The sequence below is a fragment of the Loxodonta africana genome, chromosome X, assembly GCF_030014295.1.
Source record: "Loxodonta africana isolate mLoxAfr1 chromosome X, mLoxAfr1.hap2, whole genome shotgun sequence".
Taxonomy (NCBI): domain Eukaryota; kingdom Metazoa; phylum Chordata; class Mammalia; order Proboscidea; family Elephantidae; genus Loxodonta; species Loxodonta africana.
In genome coordinates, this window is record NC_087369.1 from 57,705,135 (window position 1) to 57,727,988 (window position 22,854).

The following is a 22,854-nucleotide window of genomic DNA, read 5'->3' on the forward strand; positions in this document are numbered from 1 at the left end:
CAAATGACCCTCCCATCCTGCCCCACCCCAAGCACATCCCTCCTTGTAGGAAAGAACGAGACCAGAGAGTCAGTGGGTGGGCCCATCTGGCCAGATGGTATTTTGGCTGCACAGCCTTTATATACACACACACACAGGTTGCTAAAACGCTGAACATGGACCACACCCCCACCCAACATCCCCAATCCCAAATGTAGAGTAGCCGAGCTTCCAGACATAAATTAAAAAAGAAAAAAAATTGGTCTGTGGGAGGGAGAGCTCATGCAGAGATGAAGGCAGAGGTCCCTGGGAGCCAGGCCAAGAAGAAATCCCTGCCCCTCCCCTCAGGATCCCTATTCCCCAGGGCCTCTGCCCTAAGACAGGGTCACTAACACCAGCCATGAGGCCTCCAACCCCTTCAATGTCCAGTTTCCCAACCTATTCATTTTTGTCTCAGGCCTCCATTTTCCCATTACAGCCCAAGGGAATGGAATCTTGGGGAGTGGGGAGTGGAGGGAGTGAGTGCAGCCTGTAGGTCTTTAGCTGGCCTCTCTAGGCTCTAGGTCTGGATCAGGGGACCCCACGCACTCCTTGCTGAGCCGCACAATTTCCTGGGATAGAACCTCCATGTCCTAAGAAACAAATGAGCCATCAGGGGCCAGGGAAGGGGTAAGGGTAGCTCCCTCACCAAACCCGGGGTGTCATCTGTGATTTCCTTCTCGCCTCATTAATCAATGCCCAACTATGTCTGTCCTGGGCTGGGAAGGTACTTAGAGAAGCTCATAAAGCCCCCAGCAGTAGGCTGGGCTCAGGAAATGTATGTCTGGGGAGTTTTTGCTTAGGAGGCATTGAGTTTATGTTAATGGAGGTGGAATGATTTGGAAAAGGATAGTAAGAATGGCTGTAGAACTTAAAGAATGTAGTCAATGTCACTGAATTGTACTTGTAGAAATTGTCGAGATGGCATGTTTATGTATTTTCACCACAATAAAATAAAAAGAAAGAAGAGGTATGCCTGGATGTGGAAAGCCTATGGAGCTACAGATATGGGAGTGGATCATCTATTGTGGCATGGTTCTGCTGGAGGATAAAACCCTCATCCTCACTACCTTCTCTTCTACTAAACGGCAAGGCTGCTTCTCAGAGATAAAGACTGGGTCTGACTTCTTTCGGACTCACCCAGAGAAGGACGAAACATTTGGGTGGCATGATGGGCAAGTAGATGCATGGGGGAACTCGTGGTAGGTAAATGGGGAGGACAGATAGAGGACAACAGGTAGGCAGGCAGGTCACTGGGTGGATGGGTGAAAGATAAGGCCAGGAGTGATTGATGACTAGATAAGAAAGAGAGAGAAGTACATCAGGAAATGTGTGGAAAGACACAGAGTAGATGATTAAATGGGTAGGTGGGCATATTGGTAAATAGTAGGGTGGGCAGACGGACAAGATGGGTGAATGTCCATATGAATGGGTGGATGGAAGGACAGAGGGAAGAGTGAAAGACTAAACTGATGAGTAAGTTGATAGGAGGATGAGAAGATGAGAGGACAAAGGACAGGTCAGTGTATGGGTAGGGAGATGGAAGGGAGGACAGGTGGGTGAGTGGATAGAGGGGGCACTGGTAGATGAGCCAGTGTGGTAAGCAGGCAGGTGGCTGGATGGACAGATGGGTAGGCTGGTAGGCCACACTTGCCTTGTGCAAGTGCATATTCTTGGTGAGCTGTTCCTCGAGCATGTTCCGTAGCTTCTTGTTCATCTCCCGAAGGTTCTCGTCACCCGGCTTCACTAGGTCTCTTAGTACGCTGCCCAGCCCGCTGCGGTCTGTGTGGCCTGCAGCCACAGACACATCTGCAAGGGCTCAGGCTGAGAATCACCCCCTCGGCAAAGCCAGAGCAGAGATGGACAGACAGGAGAAAAGAGGGAAACAAAGAGCAGGGGAGAAAGGGGGAAGAAGCCATGTTATGTGGGAGGTGGAGGCTTTGACATGTGAAACCTGGCTCTATCAGTTACTAGCTGTATGACCCTGAGCATCTGTGACACAGGGATAATAAGTAACTCATGGGGCTGAAACAACGTATGTGACAGCATGTGAAGCACAGAGCACACAGTAAACACTCAGCATGCTGTCAGTCGGTATTATTCTGGTTAATAAGGAAAAAATAGAGAGAGGAAGGAAAGGTGTGAAAGAAAGTAGTGAAAGAAACAAAGACAAGGGGAGGGGCAGGTGGAAAGACGAGCGAAAGCGCAAGAGGAAGAGAGAGGAGGAAAAGGACAAGGGGTGGAAAAAGAGATAAGGACCCCTAAAAGGAATACACATATAAAAAAAAAATAGAGAATGAAAATTTATAGAGATGGAACAATATAGAGAGGGAGTAGGAACAGGGAGATAAGATGAAGGGGGGACAGAAAGAAGAGACACAAGGAGAAGACAGAAGAGGGGAGAGAGAGAAGAGGAAGATGAGATACGAGGAGAACGAAGGACACAGAGACACAAATAGAGAATGGAGAGTGATTGGGAGGGAAAGATGACAGAGACATGGAAAGGAGGGAGGTGCCAAGATAAAGAGAGAACAGAGAGAAAGACACACAGATGCAGGCTGTTCCCTGCTCTCCCCCTTCACCAGTGTAGCCTTGTCAGTAACTTTGCTGAGTTCCAAGAGGCGAGGAGAGAAGCTGCAGCATAGAACAATAAAGAGCAGGGGCAGGTGAGAGGGCTGGGCCAGGGGTGAGGGACAGGAAAGGGGGAACTGACCAATCCGGCTGTCCATGACATAGGTCTCAATGATGGCGCTCTTCCGGCAGAGGTCTTCTGCCATGGAGGCACTGCTTACCTCCAGGTGCTTCACCTGCAGGATGGCCCAGTCCACCTTAGACCCCTCAACTGCGCATGTTCACACATGGGAAGGGGCCCAGCAGACCCCACTCATCTCTCAAGGGCACTCCATGTGGGGACAAACAGGCAGACAGCACCCACCTTCTCCTCCAGCATCCATTTCTCCTGCTGTGTCTCTGCCAGCCGCTGAAAGAGCTCAGCCACCTCCTCATCAGATAGCTCTGCTGGCCGAGGGGGCTGGGCCTGAGGGCTGCTAGACAAAGACTGTGGGAAAAAGAAGAGGTGAGATCAGCCCCAGGCCCCATCTTATCAGATAGGAGTGATGGGGTGAGAAGGAGAACCAGACTGGGGGTGAAGTGTAGATGGGGGGACTGTAGGGTGGTCTTGGCACCCTCAGAGACTCTGTCTCCTCCTTTGGCTAAAGGGGGAAAGGCAGTAACTACCACATCATAGCATTGTAGAGAGGAGGAAGGGAGATCCTGTAGCAATTGAGATCTAACTTCCAGTTAACAGGAAAACTAGGGGAAAAAGGAACAAGCTAAATGACACCACAAGGAAGCAAGCAGGAAAATCCAAAAGGTGGGACTTTCTGTGTGAACTGGCCTGGTGTCTTCAACAAATTAGTGTCATTAAAAAAGGTACTACCCCAGATTAAAGAGGAATTTAAGGGACATAAGACAACCAGATGTAACAAGTGCTCCAAAACTGAATGCTAGTTTTCATAAAACCAACTATAAAGGACATTTTGGGGCCAAGTAGAGAAATTTGATGAAGGTGAAAGTATTAGATGAAATGAAAATTTATCAAATTGGGAAGGTCAAAATCAGTTGAACAAAAGCAGGTTACATATAATCTCAATTATGTTAAAATAAAAAACATATATATGCATATACATATAAAGAGAAATCTGGAAGGGGGCAAACTAAGGATTTACAGTGGTGACCTCTGGATGGTAAAAATGTGATTTTAAAATAATCAAGAAAAACCTTTGCTCATCTGTTTTTTTTTTTTTTTAATTTTCTACAATGCACACATACTTTGTATGGAATGATAAAATGTTATTTCCAAATAAAAGGGGCTGGCAAGGAAGCTGACCTGATAGATGACAATAAGTAATATTATAAGTTGGAAAAAGGGATTGCATATATGGATGGTGCACCTACTATGAACCATATGCTTTATGGCACCAGGAAAGGTAGAATTAGCCCACAGAGGATGAAACAGAAAGTCAGAGAGAGAATGATTTGCCTGTCTCCCATTAAGAAATCTGAATCCAAGTTGCTGAGCTTGGGGAAAACTTGACAAGACGATGTGTGTGCTCGGCCCAGAGTAGGAGATGGCTGTAGGTGGGGGAGAAAGGAAGGACCCAGGATTTCGGTAGGAAAATCTGGGAAGTAGGCTCTTTCTTGCCTCTTACCCTAGCTGGAACGGCTGAGCTCTCCTTCTCCCGCAAGATCTCACGGTAGCTGAAGGAGGAGATGCTACTGCTGTCCCCTGTCTGGGTCCGGCTTGGTGAGTTCATCTCTGACAGAACCAGCTCCTCGAGGCCTGGGTAGTGAGAGAACAGGAACCTGAGCCCCAACCCCCCAGGGTTCCAGGGCAGTGACAGGCAGGAAGAGGGAGAAATAGACTTGACAGAGATGGAAAGAGACAGAGATACTTGGGCATGGGGAAAGGCAGAGGCAGACAATAGGACAGGGAAAGAGAAACAGAAACAGAAGAAGCAACGGCCTCCCTAGGCAAACACACACAACAGAAGAGAGACAAAGTCAAAGACACTGGGAGAAAGACAGAAATGTGGATCCACACAGGCATGAAGTGCCATATGCACTAACAGCGAGGGTACAGAGAAAGGAAAACAGACAGCTGGAGAGGACAGAGATGCACACCCACATGTAGAGAGCAAAACCCAGAAAGATAGAGAAGATGGAGCAGGTGATAGAGACAGAGACCCTGGAGAAAGACAGGAGTCAGAACAGAGACAGAGAGAAAAAAGATGGAGATGGACTCTCATAACCATGTACCTAAACCTGAATGTAATCTAATACACAAGGAGAGTGTATGGTAAACAATTCTAACCTGTTTGGTGATTCTTACATTCATCTGTAACAAAATAGAAACAAAAAAATCCTCCTTTATAAAGAGAGGTTACTTTAGGAGACTGAGTGCCTCAGAGAGAAATTGATTTGGTGATACAGCTGTTTTGCCACGTCACTTAAAAGCACAGGCACTGAGCTTGTGCTGCTGCTCTTGTGGCTGGCTCTGGATATTGGGGAGGGGGCTGAGACCACACCCCAAGGGATCTCCATAAAGGGCGGAATGTTTGAGTGGGGTTCCATGGGTTCCCTGAGTTGGGGGATGAAGGGGCAAGTTTTCACTGAGTCTGTGACATAGGAGATGCGCCAGAGTCATTACTGTCTTTATTTATTCATTTAAATGTATTTATAGGCTATCCCCTTCTGAAAAAAAGGCCAAAGCAACTCTAGGTTTTTTTTCCGCATCTTCTGCCGTAAGTGGTAGAAGAAACAGAGACTGGATTAGCTGTATAATTAAAACACCACGGTGTTGCTGCCTACTTCTAAGTCTGTCTCCTTAGCTAAACTGAGAGCTCCTAGAGGGCAGGGATCCTAAGGGCCTCCTATCAGGGGCCCTGTACTTGAGTGAGGCAGCTCAGTCCATATTTAGAGAATAAGAGAATGGATACTATTGATTTGGAAACACCAAGTGAGGCATGAAAATATGTATGAAGGGGTAGTGGGGAGACAGAGATATAGGCAGACAAAAGACAGAGAGAAAGAGAGAAAAGAAACAGAGATAGAAAGAGATAAAGAGACAGGGAGAAGAAAAAGAGGGAGGAAAAAAGGAAAGAATCAGAGAAAGCAGATACAGAAGAGACAGAGAGACATGAGATACAGAGAAAGACAACAAAATGAAATAGAGAAAGAGACAGAAAGAGAAGAAACACAGCACAAAGGATAGAGACAGAGAAAAAACAGATAATGCAGAGATAGAAACAGAAGAAAGACAGATGCAGAGAAAGGGTAAAAGACAGACTGAGTTCAAGAGGGCCAGAAGACGCAGGAGAGAAAGAAGTGTGGGCAGAGCAAGGTATAGGAAGGACCTCCGGCCTTCAGGCCCAAGCCCAGCCTCCCTGTGCCTCTGCCTCCCAGTGTCTGTTCTGTTCCCTCACCTGGGCGGCTCTTGCTGTTGGTGAGGATGTCCTGTAGCCGCTCCTGCAGTTTGTCTGCCCGTTTCCGCTCCAGGTGCAGCTGCCGCTTGAGGTCCTTGAGCTGTAGGGAGAGAGGCGGGGAATGAGGCCCAGTGGGCTCACAGGTAGAGGCCACAGGCCAGGAGGGGGCTTTCCTTGGGCACTTCCCCATCTTACTGCAGCACTGCCCTTCTTCTCCAGGATTCGTTGCCCATCCACTGTGTCCTTCACCTCCTATGGGATAGAAAACCTGGCTGGTGGGTGCCAGAATGGCAACATATAGTCTGCTCCCTCGCTGCCCCTTGCTGCATGCTGAGGGGGTCATGGTGGGACCATTGACCTGTTTCAGGCTGCTGATAGTTTTCAGGTGGCTGTCTCGCTCCCCCTGGGCCTGCTGGAGCTGATCCCGCACACCTTGTAGCTCCTCCTCCTTGTCCTGCAAAGCAGAAGGCAGGTCAGGCCTCAGCTTGAGAAACTTGAGCCTCAAGACTAGGGCCTGCCACTCCCCAGAGAGAACACCATCATGCCACAGGTACCTTCAGCTCAACAGCGTGCCGCTCCCGACACTGCTTGAGGGCTTCCTCTTGTTCCTGCTGCTGCTGCTGCAGAGATTCCTATAAGATAAGTCCAAGGGCTGGTCACAGCCCTCACAAGACATTACGCCCAGTTAGGGGTGTGTGTGGAGGGTTGCAGTGGGGCAGTGAAAAGACACTCCTGCAGGGAACACTGTGTGCCCTTAGGCAGTATACAAAAGTGTCACATCTAAGCCTGTGCCATTCACATCAGAGACCTAGATTTTCATTTACATTTTATTTAACAATAGTACTTACTACATTCCAGGAATGTTCTAAGGACTGCACTTATATTAACTCATTTTTACCTAGACCAAAACCCACTGCCATTGAGTCAATTCTGACTCATAGCAACCCTACAGGACAGAGTGGAACTACCCCACAGGGTTTTCAAGGCTGTGATCTTTATGGAAGCAGACTGCCACATCTTTCTCCCATAGAGCAGCTGGTAGGTTTGAACCACTGATCTTTTGGTTAGCAGCCAAGCACTTTAACCACTGCACCACCAGGGCTCCATATACCTAGACAGTAGGTACTATTGTTATCCTCTTCTTATGGATGATGAAAAAGAGGTAAGGTAACTTATGCAAGGTCATTCAGCTAATAAGTGGTCCAGCCAGGATTCCCACCAAGCAAACAACCAGCTCTAGAGCCTGTACTCTTAACCACTACGTAACACTGCCTCTTATCAATTATTACAAATTTTCCAGAAAGCGGTAATAAAAGTTCTTATTCTAACAAAACAGTGTACTACTATAATTTTCTGACAGATGGAAGCAGAGTTTCAGGAGGAAGGGGTGCCTTTTCAAATTTGCAAAAAGGCAGGGGAGCCCTGCACACCTGATGTTCTGTCCTATTCACTGGTCATTCCCTGACTCCCTCCAAAAGGCTTCTTAGAAAGTTCCAGGGCCTGAACACTCCTGTTCCACTTGCTTGGAATGGGTACCCCTCCTCACCAGGCACCACCAACTCACCTCAGCTTCCTTCAAGCGCCGTTCAAACCAGCCCTTAGCTCCATCCATGGAGTGTACCTGAGCTTGAAGTTCTTCCACTGCCTGCTGGAGATTCTCCAGCTCCCGTGTTCGGACCTGGGAGGGAATAGACTGTAATGGGCCAGGCAGGCACGGGAGTGGTCACCTCACTCCCGCCAACCACTGGCCCATCGGCAAAACTGTGGTCCCTCAGTTTAGAGGAGGAAGGACATCATTATCTACCCACCCACCTTCTCTTCACGGATCTGCCCACGGAGCTCCTCCTCCTGACGCTTTTTGTCTTCATGCAGCTCTCGGAGTTCACGCTCATAGCGGGCACGTACCCCCAATACCTCCTTCTCATGCCGTAGTCGAACTGCTCCCAACTCCTCCTTGTGCTGTGACTTCTCCTGCAGCATCTCCATTGCGAGCTCATCCAGCATGGCCTTCCGCTTCTCAGCACTCTGGGGGCCAGGAGTTTGGGGCAGGAGGATGGCAGTCAACTTTCTGCCCCAGCACCAAAAAAGACCCACCGCCTTCTCCCCATGCCCAAGGAACTCACCAGACTCCATTCCCTCCCCTACTCCATATAACTGACTAAGTCACTCACCCATCCTCACGGACCTGGTCACTTTCTTTCCCCTCACATTCCCATGGGTTTGGCCAAGGAACTGGTCAATCATGGAACTGGTCAACTTTTTTACTCTTCCTATCTCCATGGATTTGGCTACATCACATCCCCTGTCCCCACAGGCTGGGTCAATCCCCACCCTTCCCACCCCCACTCCTCCTGTACCTCACCTTTCGAGCCTCCTGAAGGTCCTGGCTCAACTGCTCCTTCTCTAGCCCTAGCTCTTGAAGTTGTTCCAGCAGCCGATTATTGGCCCGTAATGACTCCTAATGCAGGGATGAAGGGGTGAGTTTGATAAGTGCCTCCAATGGGTGCCAATAACCTAGGACACTTCTGGTAGACCATCTCCCTTAACCCTGACCCCTTATTGCACACTGAGGCCCAGTGGTGTGTCTGGGGGCTGTGGCAGGACCACTGACCTGTTTCAGGCTGCTGATGGTTTTCTCATTTTATAGATAAGTATGGCAGAGACTGCTAGTTGTTCCCCAGTATTCATTCTCCCCTACTTCCCTAGCAATAGGATTTTTAGTTGGGCACATGGCTGTCTAGCTGATGTTTCTCCTCCTCCGTTGCAGTTAGGTATGGCCATGTGATTAATTTCTGTGTGCAGAAGTGGCGAGTGTAACTTAGATTACGCTCTTAAAGGCATGCTGTTCCCATCCCCCTTCCTCCTTCCTTCCAACTGGAACGCAAACATGATGGTGGGGGAGCTTGAGTAATCATCTTGGATGACAAGATAGAAATGTTGAAGGTGGCAGAATGGCAATGTAGAAGGAACCTGGGTCATTGACGATTATAAAGCCATCATTCTATCCCTGGAGAACCTAACTGGACTTTTACATGGGAGATAAGTAAATTTCTATCTTATTTGATCTACTATTATTTTGGTTTCTATTATGGAATCAAAATGGATGTCCTAACTAATTGAAGTTGAAGAGGCTTATTCTCACAGAAGTGAAATAACTTGTCCTAAGACACACAGGTGCTGGTAAGTTAGGGAGCCAGATTGAAGCCTAGCCCCTTTTGACTCCACAATCTTCCCACTGTACCTCATGGGGGACTCCACTGAGCCACTACTAGGGAACTAGGAGAAGGCAGACAAGGACTGGAGGTGTCACCTGGAGCTGGGAGTTCAGGTCATCTTTCTGTCCCATGAGATCCTTGTACTCAGCCTGTCGCTGCTGCAACTCAGCTGCCAGCCCAGTAGTCTGTTCTCGGAGCATATTCAGTTCTTGGGTCTTTGCTGTTTGGATCTGCAGAAAGTGGTGTTGATGGGAAGTGGAGTGTAAGGGGTCCCGGGAGCCAGGCACAGAGAGTGGGCCTCCCAGTTTCAGGGAGACAGGGAGAGAGGTGGGAAAAAAAGCCAGGAAGAGAGAGAATTTCAGAGAAAATAACAGTGAGAAAAAGAGATCAAGGGAATGGATAAATAAATTGTAGCATATTCATACAATGGAAAACTATACAGCAATAAAAGAATAGACCAGTATTACACATGGATAAAACTCAAAGATATAACGCCTCAATAAAGCAGCCAGACAAAAAAGGTGTCAGACTCTGTTTATATGATGTTAAAGCACAAGCAAAATTAACTTAAAATGATATAGATCAGAATAGTGGTTACTTCTAAGGGGATATTGACTGAGAAAGGGTACAATGGAACCTTATGAGCAGCTGAAAATACATGTATATACATGGAAACATATATATACACACACAGATATGATTCACTGAGCTGTACACTTAAGATTAGTACACTTCACACACTTCATTGGTGTGGAAGAAACTAGAATGCAAGAGAAGCAGAGATGGATGATCAGAGAGAAATTGCAAATGAAACAAAAACAAAGGCAGGAGAACGGCATGTGGTCCAGACCACACTGCCCCAATTAGAGCAGAAGCAGAGGGAGGTGAAGGGGATAGGGGAGGGATCAGTGAGGGCTTCCAGGTGTCCCGTACCTGCTCCAGGGCAGCCAGGCTAGTCCTCAAGGCATTGTTCTCAGCCAAAAGCCCTTCCACTTGTTCCTGCGCATCTGCACTCTGGACGGACACCTGGCCCCACCCCCGTAACAGGTGAGAGCAGGCCCAGGAGACGGGGACAGGAACTAAAGGAGAAAGAGACACACGCGCACACACACGGGAACCAGACCGGGGGGAGCAGGATCCCTGGGGCCTTGCCTGCCTGTATATCACCCATTCAGGCTCCCTGCACCCTCACCCCCACTCCCTGGGCCCACCCCTTGAATGTACCTGATCTTGTAGGGCCCGCAGAGCTGCTGCATGCTCCAGGCGTTCCCCCTGCCGCTGATCTCTCAGCTCTGCCAAGCTCTTTGGGGACCAGAAGATCAGGGAAGTGCATTCCAGACCTGAGCCTCCCCTGAGTGCACAGACCCACACAGACTCCCTCTTTGACCACCCAGCAGCATGCCTCTAGCACTTGAGGGTACCAGACTACCCAGCCATCAGAGGTCTCAGGCTCACCCAGATTTAGGGCCTCAGACACATTCAACCCCTATGTCCCAAGCCTCTAAGCATCTCAGACATATATAAGCTCCCAACCTTAGTCCCCCTGGGGACTTCAAACTTATCCAGCCTCCATCTATAAGAGATCTAGACTCACCCAGATTCCAGATCATAGCCCTTAGGATTCTCAGACAAACTCAGGCTCTGTAAATCTCAGATTCAATCAGCCCTCAGGATACCAGATTCATGACCTCAACCCCCAAGGGTCTTAGACACACTCAACTCCAATGTCCCTAGCCCCCAAAAGCCTCAGACTCATCCAAACTCACAGTCTCAGACCCTGGAGGTCTCAAACTCATACAACCTTCTAGTTTTCAGCTCCTGGTGAGGTCTTAGACTGCCCCCACACCCCACCATTTGGGGATCTTCAGCTAGCCCCCAGCTCCTTTGGGTCTCAGCTTTACTCAGATTTCTATCCCCAGTCCCCAGGGGTCTTAGGCTCGCCCAGCACCTGTGTTCCTAGCTCTGAGGAACCTTAGACCCACAAGTCACCATATCCTTCATCCAAAAGGACCTAAGACTCACTGCCTCTAGAGAGAAACCTAGAAGCTTTAAACTCATCCAACCTCCAACCTTCAGGAGCCTCAGACACATCTAGACTTTTTCTCTAGCCCCTGGGAAGTCTCAGACTCACCAGTTTTTTGTTCCCATCCCCCATGGTCTCAGGACCACCCAGCCCATGTGATCCCAGTCCCTAGGTATCTCAGACCCAATTCAGCCCCCAGATGCTGAGGGTCTCAAATGTACCCAGTCTCCAGCTCCAACTCTCCCACATTTGGAAGTCTTGTGACTACTCAGCCCTCATGTCCTCAGACCCTGGGAGTCTCAAACTTACTGACACTCCAGAGCCTAAAGGTCTCAAAGTCATCCAGCCTCCAAGGACTTCAGATTCACCTCAAATCCTATTCTCAATCCCAGATAAATCCAGTGACCACAGATATATCTAGACTCCTGGCACACAGCCCCCAAGTCTTTAGACCCCCGGGATCTTAGATTCATACAGATTCCTATCCCAACTCCCAGGAGTCTTGGGGCTACCCAGCTTCCATTTTCCTAGCTCCTAGGGGGCCTAGGACCCATCTAAAAAAAAAAATCTAGTCCCTAATATTTCTAACACAGGAAATCTCAGACTCACCAGCCAGCCCCTATGGACCTCGAACCTCCCCAGACTCCTAGCCCTGGTCCCTATCCCAGGGATCTCAGAGCCTGCCTCCCCGCCTCCCCCCACCTGCCCTCACCTGATTGGCAGCCTCAAGTTCCTGCTGGAGCTTCTGGATTCGAGCCAACTGGGCTTTGAGATCAGCTTCCTTCCGCTGTTGTAACTCCTCAATCTTGTTCCTGGAGGTGATAGCGGGAAGGGGGCAGCTAGGGACAGTGGGCACAGCTTGAGGTCTAGTCTCCCAGCTCTACCCCAGTAGCCTTCGGTTAATTCTGCTGGGCACTGTTCCTGTTGTCCACCAACGGTCCCAATCCTGGCAGTTACCTGCTGTCATTGAATAGTGTCTCCTTCTCTGTCTGCAGACGGCAAAAACTGGGCACAGAAAAACAGACATAGACTTTTCAGTTGTCCGTTCCACAAGTCTCCTACCTCCTAGTCCTCCAAAACCATTTCTCCTACCTCTGGAAAAAAGAATCGTACCTTTCTTGTTTCTTTTTCAGTTTCTCGGAGAGCTGGAGGGGGGACAGACAAGTGATAACAATAATATTAATAAGGCAAAGATAAACTTAATAATCACAGACACTTCCTACTAAGTTCTTTCTGGAAGCCAGGATTTACTTATGTTATCTTACAGAATCCTCAAAATAGCCCTGAGAAGTGAGTGTATTGGTTTACAAATGGGGAAACTGAATCTCAAAAGCATTATGTAATTTGGTTGTCCAGCTGGTTAGCAGTAACATGATCTCAAGCTCCAAAGCCCAGCATTCATGCCCCCCAGAATATTGACCAATGGCCATGTCATAGAAAAGCTAGGCTGGAAGGCCTGGCAAGTAGAGCCATGACTAAATACCTCACCACTGGGTCTCCAGTTCCTAAGACAAGCGCCAGCAGTCCATAAATGCTTGGATGGATGAATGAATGAATGAACAAACAAACAAGCAGAACTGGGAGGAAACAGAAGGAAGGGATGGGGCCTGCCATGCACAAGACATGGTGGGACCCATTTCACACTGAAAGCGACTCTGAGATATAACTGTGAGTTTCTCCGTTCCACAGATGATGAAATTGAGGCTTTGAGGAGGTACTATGCCCTTTCTGCCCTGTTAGGGGAAGGTCAGCAGGTGGGGAGTGGAGTGAGGCAAAGCTCAGGGAAAAACCTAGCAGCCCCACCTTAGCAAGTTCCTCTTGCAGCCTGGATGTTTCGGCTTGTTTCAAGCTCTGCAGGGAAGGATGGGGTTGTTATCAGCAAGGAAGGGGTATGGTATCTGACTTCCCCTACCCTCCTGCCTCCCCTACCCCTGTCAGCCCACGAGAAGGTGATGTCACAGACATCTCCATGGGACGACAAATAGGGCCAGGGCATCTGCCTGCCTCCCGGCACCCCAGCCCCAACAAACCCAAATTCACCTCCAGGCCTTGCAGCTGCTCCCAGAGCAATCTCTTCTCCTCTTTCTCCATCTCCCATTTCAGCTCCACCTCTGCCAATGGCATGGGGGCCAGGACGGTAGGGGCTGGGCCCCCTGGGGGGTCACCTTGGCCCTCACTGACAGCTGGAAACCTCACAGCCTCATTCCCATAGCGCTCCTGCAGGGCTGATGGGTAGGACAGGGATATATGATGGATAAGTTCGTTTCCAAAGATCCTTGCCATACCTCAAATAGAGGGAGAACTGGCCTTTGACCCCTCAGGTAGCACAGACCCTACCCCAAATGACCATAAGCCACGTTCAGCTACAAACCAAAGGTTCAGCCCTATCCACAGCTCTCACAAATCTTTTAAGCCCCACCAACCACTGAGATCCTGCATACCATCAAATTAGCCCAAGCTGGTTTTTCAAACCCCATCCTCATTTCTCCAAACCCCACCTACAACATTCTCAGGCCATGCCCACTATGCTCTACCCCCTACTTAGAGCTGAATGCCTCCTTTGTTGTTAGTTGCTGTCAAGTCATTTCCAACTCATGATGAACCCATGTGCACAGAGTAAAAGTGCTTCATAGGGTGTTCAATGCTGTGACCTTTCAGAATTCTTCCTATAATCTCCTGATCCCCACCCACATTCCACAAAGTCTCCCTCCTGATCACCAAACCACTACTCCACAAGCCCCAGCCGCTCTCCAAAAGTCCACACACCAGAACCCTCCTATACTCTATCAAGCTTTCTTTCAGCTTTCATCCCAGACCCTACTTCCCAATGCTCCTTCATTTACTTTCTCTGCTTAACAGACATGTCCTTTTTGACGTTCTATCATCTAATCTCTTAACGTATGCTATGTGCTAGGCACTGAACTAAATGCAAAACGGTACTACCTCTTATCTGTACTATAATCTGCCAGATGGCAGACACCACTATTTGCACTTTGTAGATGAGGACACTGGCCCAGAGAGGTGAAAAGGCTTGTCCAAAGTCACACACTGGTTCGTGGCAGGGCCAAGTCTGATTCTGAAGCCTCTCTTCTTCCCCTGGAGAGGGAATACCCTTCCTTGCCCTATTCAAGACTTGAGGTCCCTACATCCCCAGAAGGGTCTCCAAGCACCTGCCACATTCTTCTGCAAGGCTGTATTCTCTGCTTGCAATCTCAGCAGCTCCCCGTCCACAAGGCTCCCAGCTTGGGTAGCCCCTTCCCTGGCAGCCCCATCCTTCAGTTGCTGGTTCTCCCGCTCGAGCTGTTCCATCTGGCTGCAGAGCTGAGCAGGGAAAGAGGAAGCAGCAGAAAGAATCGTAACGATATTCTCTGAAACACGCATAGCACTTGGCACATTTAATTCCTGTAACAACCCTGGGAGGTAGCTGCTCTCATTATCCTCCCTTTACTGATAAAGGGAGCACAGAGATGTCAAGCAACTTCAAATTCACACATCTGGCAAGTAGCAGAATCAAAGAGGAGGAGGATACTGAGAACAACTTCCCCCTTACACACTCCCAACTTCAAGGACACAATCCAAGACCCCAGGTTGCTCTGGAAGTTCCTTGGACAAGATGTCAGCACCACGGACAGGCCCACCACTAGCCCTCTTTTGTGGATGGGTTTATATCCTGGATTCTAGGCCCAGGGGCAGCTCCCTCTCAGCCCAGGGACCAGAGACAGATCTCAGGTCATTTCTAGGGTCAGCCCTTGGCCTTGGAGCAGTATACAATGCAAATAAACCTAAGCCAGGCCCTGTTGAACTCCTGACTAATGTACAGTTCTCAAAGTCCTGAGGAGATCCCTTGTCTCCATTTTCAGATGAGAATACTGAGGCCCACAGAGAATTCTTACTTCATTGCCTGGGATATTCTTCTACCTAGAACACTATTAATTTCTTCGAGCTCCTCACATGACTAGCTTCTTTACAGGCTTCAGGGCTCTGCTCAAATGTCACCTTTAAGGTAACATCCTCTGACACAGACACCACAGTACTCTCTATCACAGCACTCCGATCATTTCTTTCTTACCTAGTGCTTATGACAATTAAATTTAATTTTGTAACATAGGGGTATAAGTACAGATTCTGAAACCAGGCTGCCTGGATGTGAATTTCTACTCTGCCATTTATTAGCTATGTGATGTTAGAACAAATGACTTAATCTCTCTGGGGCTCAGTTTTCCTCATCTCTTAAATGTTGTTAGCTGCTGTTGAGTCGGCCCCCAACTCATGGCGACCCCATGCACAACAACCAAACACTGCCCGGTCCTGCGCCCTCCCAACAATCAGTTGTAGACTGAACTATTGTGCTCCACAGGGTTTTCACTGGCTGATTTCCAGAAGTAGATCACCAGGCCTTTCTTCCTAGTCAGTCTAGAAGCTATGCTGAAACCTGTTCAGCACCACAGCAACATGCAAGCCTTCACTAACTGACAGGTGGTGGCTGTGCATGAGGTGTATTAGCTGAGAGCTGAGCCCAGGTCTTCTGCATGGCAGGCAAGAATTCTACCATTGAACTGCCAATGCCCACTCATGTGTTAACTAACCCACCCAGAAACCCAGTGGTGTTGAGTCGATTCCGACTCATAGCAACCCTATAGGACAGAATAGAACTGCCCCATAGCATTTCCAAGGAGCATCTGGTGGATTCAAACTGCCAACCCTTTGGTTAGCAGCCATAGCACTTAACCACTACGCCACCAAGGTTTCCTATGTGTTAAATAGTGATACTAATAGTAACATCTCATAGAATGAAATGAATTAATAATGTGAAGTAGTTTAAGCAAGACCTAGCACACAGTAAATGCTATATAAATATCAGCTATCACTACTATTATCTTTCACTATGTTAACATCTTTTCTCCATCCCATGCCTAGAATGTAAGCTATCTGAGAGCGGGGGTCATTCTGTGTTATTTACAACTGTATTTCCAGAACATAAGAGAACACAGTGGGTGCTTACTAAGTATTTATTGAAGGAATAACTGAGCTGAAATGTCTTGGCAAATAAGTGGTGGGCCAGGACTTTAACCTGGGACTCTCAGTGAGAATTTCCAGTTCCTGGAAGAAGATGAAGAGAGAATATGAAAGAGGTCTCTATGCCTGGCTCAGTGCCTGGCACAGGGTAAACAACCAGTTACTGCTGAGTTGATTCCAACTCATGGTGACCACATTTGTGTCAGAATAGAACTGTGTTCCACAGGGTTTTCAATGACTGATTTTTTGGAAGTAGATTGCCAGGCCTTTCTTCTGAGGTGCCTCTGGGTGGGCTCAAACCGCCAACCCCTTGGTTAGCAGCTGAGTGCATTAACCATTTGAACCCTCCAGAGACTCCTGGCATAGGATAGGTGTCAAGAAACATGAGCTGGATTTATGGAGGGATGCCTGCCCCTGCCCCGCCCCGCAAGAGTCATAATGCCATTGAGGCTGGAGGCAGTGAGAAGGGAGGTGGTGAGGTCACCTGTGATGTGAGCATGAGGTCAGCTGTGATGTGAGCTTCAGAAGCTCTAAACTGTAGGGGACGGGGAACCACACAGGAAGGTATTGTTTCAAGGAGTGATATGGTGAGACTTGCAGGTCAGAACAACCTCTGTAGTGTGGACTGGTAGAGGAAGCTAGAAGTGAGGAGCCTGGTGAAGAGGCTGTGGAAATAGAGCAGGTGGGAGGTGGTAAGAGCTGAGGCAGGGCAAGGCCACAGGAAGAATATAAAACTTTCTAGAAGTCAAGAAATATTTGAGGGGAAATAAGTTAATAAAAGGATATTAGTGCCTAATACTGTGTGCAAGGTTCTGCTCTAAATGGTTTATATACATCAACAACTTAATCTTCACAAAAGCCTTATGAGACAGGTACTGTTATTATCATCATTTCCATTTTAAATGTTTGGAAACCAAGAAACAGGTAGGTTAAATGATGTGCTCAAGGTTACAGTTACTAAAAGGTATAGCCAAGATTTTAATCTAGGCCTTCTGGCTCCACAGTCCTCACTCTTAACGACTAGTTCCTAAACTGCTTCTCTGGTATTGTACCTGTTTATTTATCTTCTTTTTGAGGGGGGGGGGCGGTGTGTGTGTGTGTGTGTGTGTGTGTGTGTGTGTGTGTGTGTGTGTTTTTAAGATCTTATTATATTCTCAAGTAGAACCTTGAAAATACCCTTTTGTTGCCATGGGACCTTTTTTTCCTTAAAATACATTAAAACCTTAGATAATTATTAACAATGGATACAGAACATAGATAATGGGAAAAAAACAATGTCTCCAACTGCCCTGGAGGTTTAAAGACTGCCTGGACACTAAAATCACTAAGGAGATAGAATTATCTGATCCAAGATGAATCATATGAAAGAAGTAGAATCCCAGGATCATGTCAGACAAAGGAAAGGAAGAGAAAAGAAAAGGAGCTCGAGCATCTCTTTATCCCATATTAAGTAGAAGAACTTTACCTAAGACTCCCTCCTAGGATTCCACAGCATTAGCCCTAAATCATAAAAAAGGAGACTTGAAGCTCAAAGAAAAGGAGGGACTTGGCCAGGAATCAGATGATCTCATGGCTTGCAGCCTTCTAATCCCAGCACAGTGAGTGGCCCCATCTGTCAAATCACTGACCCCTCCGGCAGCAATCCGGGAAGTTTCAGCACCATGGACAGTGCTCCAGTGCCAGCCTCTGTCTAACCCATCTTCTGTGCCCTCTGGTTTCAGCCCAGATGGCCCCTACCCCTTGGTTATTCCCGGCACCAGCACCTTGCTGAACTCGGCCATAAGCGTGCTGTTCTGCAAACGGAAGTCCTCCTCTTGGCCATGCAGCTTTGCTTGTAGCATCTCATTTTCACTCAGCAGCCCCTCGACTTCCTGCAGTAGCAGACATGAGCCAGCTCTCCAACAGGGGCAGAAAGTAAGTGAAGGTGGGGCAAAGAAACAGTGAAGGGAGCAAAAGACATGGGGCACGGAGAGAACAAAGGGTACAGAGCATGAGACAGGGGAAATGAGGAGATACAGAGATATGGGAAAAGAGAGAGACACAGTAAGGGATAAAAGGAGAGGAGAGACAGGGAGGAGAGAGAATGTCATAGAGTGCAGGGAGAGAGAAAGGAAGGGGAAAAGAAAGATTACAGATGGGGAGGGAGAGAGAGATAGGAAGGGGGAGAAAAATGAGCAGGGGGCGAGAGACAGGACAGAGGTAAGAAGAGGGAGAGATGGGGAGGGAGAGAAAGACAGGAAGGGGAGAGTCGGGGGAAGAGAGGGGGAGAGTCGGGGGAAGAGAGGGATACAGATGGGGGATAGATGAGGAATAGAGAGATGGGGAAAGGGGGATAGATAGGGAAGGAGAAAGGGATGGGAAGGAGAAAAAGAAAAGGCAGAAAGACAGCGATAGAAACAAAGACAGATCAACAGGGAGAGAATAGAACAAAGAGAGGAGAGAGAAGGTCAGGGAAATAAGAGTCAGGAAGACAGAAGAATGGGGCAAGAAACAAGGAGTGAGAGACAGAAAAAAAGAAAAAAGAAATGACAGAGATAGGAATGGAGATGGGGAAGAAACAAAGAGAAGATTGGGAAGACAAACAAAAGTCAGAAAAAGGGGAACAGGAAGACAGAGACAGGGGCAGACAGAGACTGAGAGAGAAAAGGAGAAGAAAATAGACAGAGAGACAGGCACAGATTGACAGACAGTGGCAGTGAGATAGTAACAGTAATTAGAGGTAATGGCAGTGAGTAGTGAGACAGACAGTCACAGATGCAAGAGCACACACAGAAAAAAGAAAGCCCAGCACAAGGAGATCCCAGCATACAGAAGTATCCCCATTAAGACAGTCTCCCAGACACATTCACCCACCATGGATATTCTTACCTGAGCCTTCTTGCTCTTGCTCAGTGCCTAAAGGGGAGGGGGTGGGAAGAGAGATAAGGTAAACAGAGATGGACCTCCTCACTAGGGTATGAAGATGATTGTGACAAGTCTTAAGGGGCAAAAATGATAATAGGAGTTGGGGGATGGGGGAGTCTTCAATCACAGAACTTGTGTAATTTGGAGCCGACAGGAATTATGGGATGAATGAATAAGGGGAATTCGGCCTTGACACCCCAGCACACAGAAATCACCCTTTCCTCTAAGCTGTTGAGGCTGTTCATAGGACTTAGTATTTAACCTGTTATGGGCTGGATCTCTGGGCTCAGAAATGATGGCTTCATTGCTACAGCTGTCCAAACACATCTATGTGGATCCCTCCCATTCAGCCTGGAAAATGGACTCCCCTGCTGTCCATCCAAGGGCAGTGCTAGATTTGAGGAATCACCCACCTTCCCAAAGAAAAGTTCAGCCTTCCTGATTGTGAGATTTTCTACATTCTGTATTCTTTCATTCAACAGTATTTATTGAGCACATACTATACGTAACATTGTGCTATGCATGGAGACAGAGCAGTGAAGAAAGGGACAAAGTAGGGCCTTGAATGTCTTGCAGGGCCATGATAAGTTATATTCTATCTCATCTTTAGAGGATCTGAGAGGTAGGTTTAAGCTTCATTTTTACTAACAGTACCTGGACAGGCATGGAAGGTTACAGCACAAGGCAGGAGGTTGAGTGGAGGATGGGGGGCAGATTCAAGGAAGATTTACTCATAGATTTCACTATTTAACTAGAAGTCAATGAATGAGAATGACTAATTAATTTGAATTAGGAATGAATTAGGAGTAAATTAAAATTAATCAATCGATTAAGCAGGATTAGATAAAATTTAGGAAGTGAAGGAGATTTCCAGGAGAATTTTAAATATGACTATATGAAAACAGCATGTAACAACAGGCCTGTTTCACTGTTCTCAATGGAGAAATAAATGAGTGAGATGGGTAGAGGGAATGATAGGTGGGTGGGTAAGGTGGAGGGAGGTACCTTTTGAGCTTTGGCAAACTCCTTATCCAGGTAAGCGACCTTTTGTCGAAGACTGGTGAGCTCTGTTGTGGAGAAAGCAGGGAGTATTGGCCTCAGTCAGTGGCAAGGAGCTGAAAGGTCCCCCTGCCAGGCCTCTGAGGGAAAAAACCTTGGCTTCTATCCCCCCAAAGCTACCCTCATCTAATGAGACCCTCTTGGCTCACCAACACCATTCTTGCGTAGCTCATCTGAAAGCTGATAGTTGTTTGTCCGGAGTTCCAGAAGCTGAGCCTTTGGGAGAAGCGGGGAAAAGACCTGGATTAGGAACGTGCCCCCATCTCCGCCATGAGGGAACTAAACCCCTGAGTCCCATGGACCCTGCTACCCTCCATGTGCCTCTCTAGCCACTCCTTAAGACCTGTGCATGTTGCATCCTAAATGAGCTCAGCCCTTGTCCCACCTTCTCCAACTCCATTTATAACCCCAGCCAGGTTCACCCCTCCATCTCCCTGCTGCTTCCATCTCTCCCCCTCCAATTCACTCTGTACTCAGGACATCACGGGGTGCTTTCCAATGTTCCATGCTGACCACGTCAGGGTATTCCTCATGTGCATTCTGTGGCTCTCCACGCCCATAGGATAAAATTCCTCTCCCTTCTCTTGCTATGAGTAGATTTTCTCACACAGTAAACACTGTTCTACTTTTCTGTCAGGAGTGAATGTTGTGCATCCTCCTGACCAGACCTGGAAGCCCTGAGGGTAGAGGCAGGGGCTTACCTTTCTCTCTCTTTCCCAAAGGAAGACAGCCTGGTATTCCCCTGCTCAACTTTCACTGAGTCAGGGAGCTGCCCTTCCCTCAACCTAAGCCTTGAAAAACATGCCCAGGCCTCCTTCAAGAATTAAAGGAAAGTGAAGCACAGGCCACTCCAAACAGCACATCTCTCCCTACCAGCCCTGTAGGGCCGAGGTCAGTTCTTCCCAAACCCATTGTCTCTCACCTCACCAGGACCTTCCTCTCCCTCTCACAGCACCAGCAACCCAACAGAGTCCAATGGTTTTCCCTCACTCATAGCCCAATGGTATCAACTTTTCTCACTCAAGGGTCCCCCCTGCCCCTCAAGATCTCCCCAGTTATGATCCAATGGGATAGAATTACTCCCACTGGGGTCTCTCCTCCACAAGGCCTTGGGTGGGACAATTGGATTACCCTTACTCAGAACCCCTCCCACAGATTACAGGGGTCTCCCCCATTCATGGCCCAATGGTCTCACCCTTCCACCCTCAGAGTCCCTCACACAGGGACAATTAGTTTCCCTCATTCAAGGCCCAGTGGGATTACCCTTCCTCACTATGAGTTCTTGCCTCCCCCCCACCCCACGATCCTACTCAGGGTTTTTCACACCCAAGGATCAACGGTGTGGCGCCTTCCCCTCTGAGTCTCTCCACACAGTCATTCCAATGGTCCTACCCAATGAAAAACTCCCTCAACAAAGGCCCACTCATGGTGCAATGCTATCACCCTTCATCCCCTCTCACAGCCTCCCTCCCCAAGAAAAAGAGTCAAGTGGTCATAGTACCAAGTCAAGGTACCTCCCAAAGAGTTCATTGATCTCTCCCACATGAGGTCCAATGGTATCTCTTTCATTCCCTCTGGTCCTCCTCCCAAGAAGGACTAATGGTATTACCCATTCAGAATATTCTTCACCCCAGGCCTGATAAGATCACCCCTAATCATCCAAAAACCCTATGGGGACAGTTCTACTCTGTCCCATAGGGTCACTACGAGCCGGAAACAACTCGACGGCAGATGGCAGCAGATTTGGATTTGGAATTATCCAATCGTACAGCTCCCTGTTAGGGTCCACTACCACACTCACACAGGATCTGCACCTCCCAAGAACAATTACATCTGGGGTCTTTCCTCACTTCCCTGGCATAGTGGTATCTCCCACAAAAATTTCCACTTCCCACCGGCTAATGGTATTGCCGTCCCTAGGGCTCCCCACCGTGACGCAAACATTTCAACGCCCGCTTCCTTCCTCTCCAGACAAAATGGTTTCGTCCTCTCGGGATCTCCTTCCCTCAAAGCCCAGTGTTATGGCCCGACCATGGTGTCCCCCGCATGGACGCAGAGGTCTCGATCCCTCTAGATCTTAGTAAGTTATCTCCCAGTCAAGGCCTGTCCTCTGTCCACAAGGCTGACTAAATCTAACCCCTCAGAGCCCAACAGAATCTCAGAATCCAAGTCTCACCACTCAGAGGCTGTTTCCCTTCTCCATACAAACCCCATAGATTCAGGGTCTATCCCAGCCAACCCCCTTCGCAGAGCCGGTGGCACAACCTCTCTCTACTCCGCCCCCTAGTCGCCTAGTCCTGTGGTCTAGCCCCCTGCAAGCGGCACCTGCATCCGCTGAAACTCCTCCTCAGACAGAGCTTGCGCCATGTTCCTCCCCCCACCCCCCCCAACAGCTTTCTGCGCAGACGCACCTCGTGCCGCCTGTCAGGCTTAGGGTTGGACCAAACCACTGACCAGGAATGCAGGGGGAAGAGCCTAATCCGGAAGTTCAGTATTTTGGAGACGAAGAGAACAAAATTGACAGGTCGGGCGAATTTTTAGTATGTTTTACCAGAATTAGGTTATCTAATCTGGCTTTTGAGCTCGCATAGGCTACCCATTGTGGTGCGACATTACGACATCCCTGCCTGATGAG

The 22,854-nt window shown here is 48.4% G+C and overlaps 1 protein-coding gene across 3 annotated transcripts; it reads right to left on the reverse strand.

The window, feature by feature from the left end:
- Nucleotides 1–60: 60 nt before the first annotated feature.
- On the reverse strand, nt 61–22,621 carry GRIPAP1 (GRIP1 associated protein 1). 3 transcript variants are annotated; one of them, XM_064278270.1, is made up of 26 exons: nt 22,545–22,621; nt 20,369–20,435; nt 20,166–20,227; nt 19,125–19,151; nt 18,020–18,127; nt 14,411–14,561; nt 13,281–13,465; nt 13,044–13,091; nt 12,354–12,385; nt 12,198–12,245; nt 11,953–12,052; nt 10,442–10,519; nt 10,151–10,243; nt 9,313–9,447; nt 8,365–8,460; nt 7,815–8,027; nt 7,567–7,680; nt 6,557–6,634; nt 6,361–6,456; nt 6,198–6,254; nt 6,003–6,102; nt 4,230–4,360; nt 2,954–3,076; nt 2,732–2,825; nt 1,673–1,809; nt 61–611 (listed from the first exon to the last, which is right to left on the reverse strand). In XM_064278270.1, exons 1-26 carry the CDS (start codon nt 22,584–22,586, stop codon nt 519–521), a joined length of 2,508 nt encoding a protein of 835 aa, XP_064134340.1. In that variant the 5' UTR covers nt 22,587–22,621; the 3' UTR covers nt 61–518. The 3 variants fall into 3 exon arrangements, with proteins under 3 accessions (XP_064134340.1, XP_064134339.1, XP_064134341.1); XM_064278269.1 differs by having other exon boundaries at nt 62–611; nt 1,673–1,827; XM_064278271.1 differs by lacking the exon at nt 22,545–22,621 and adding an exon at nt 20,921–20,946 and having other exon boundaries at nt 62–611; nt 1,673–1,827.
- Between the last annotated feature and the right edge of the window lie 233 nt (nt 22,622–22,854).

Coding starts and splice junctions, on each gene's coding strand:
- GRIPAP1 (XM_064278269.1), bottom strand. CDS start 22,586: ATGGCGCAAGCTCTGTCTGAGGAGGAGTTTCAGCGGATGCAG. Junction 20,436..22,544: donor AGGAGTTTCAGCGGATGCAG/GTGCCGCTTGCA, acceptor CTTCTCCCAAAG/GCTCAGCTTCTGGAACTCCG. Junction 10,244..10,441: donor TGCGGGCCCTACAAGATCAG/GTACATTCAAGG, acceptor GGGTGGGGCCAG/GTGTCCGTCCAGAGTGCAGA.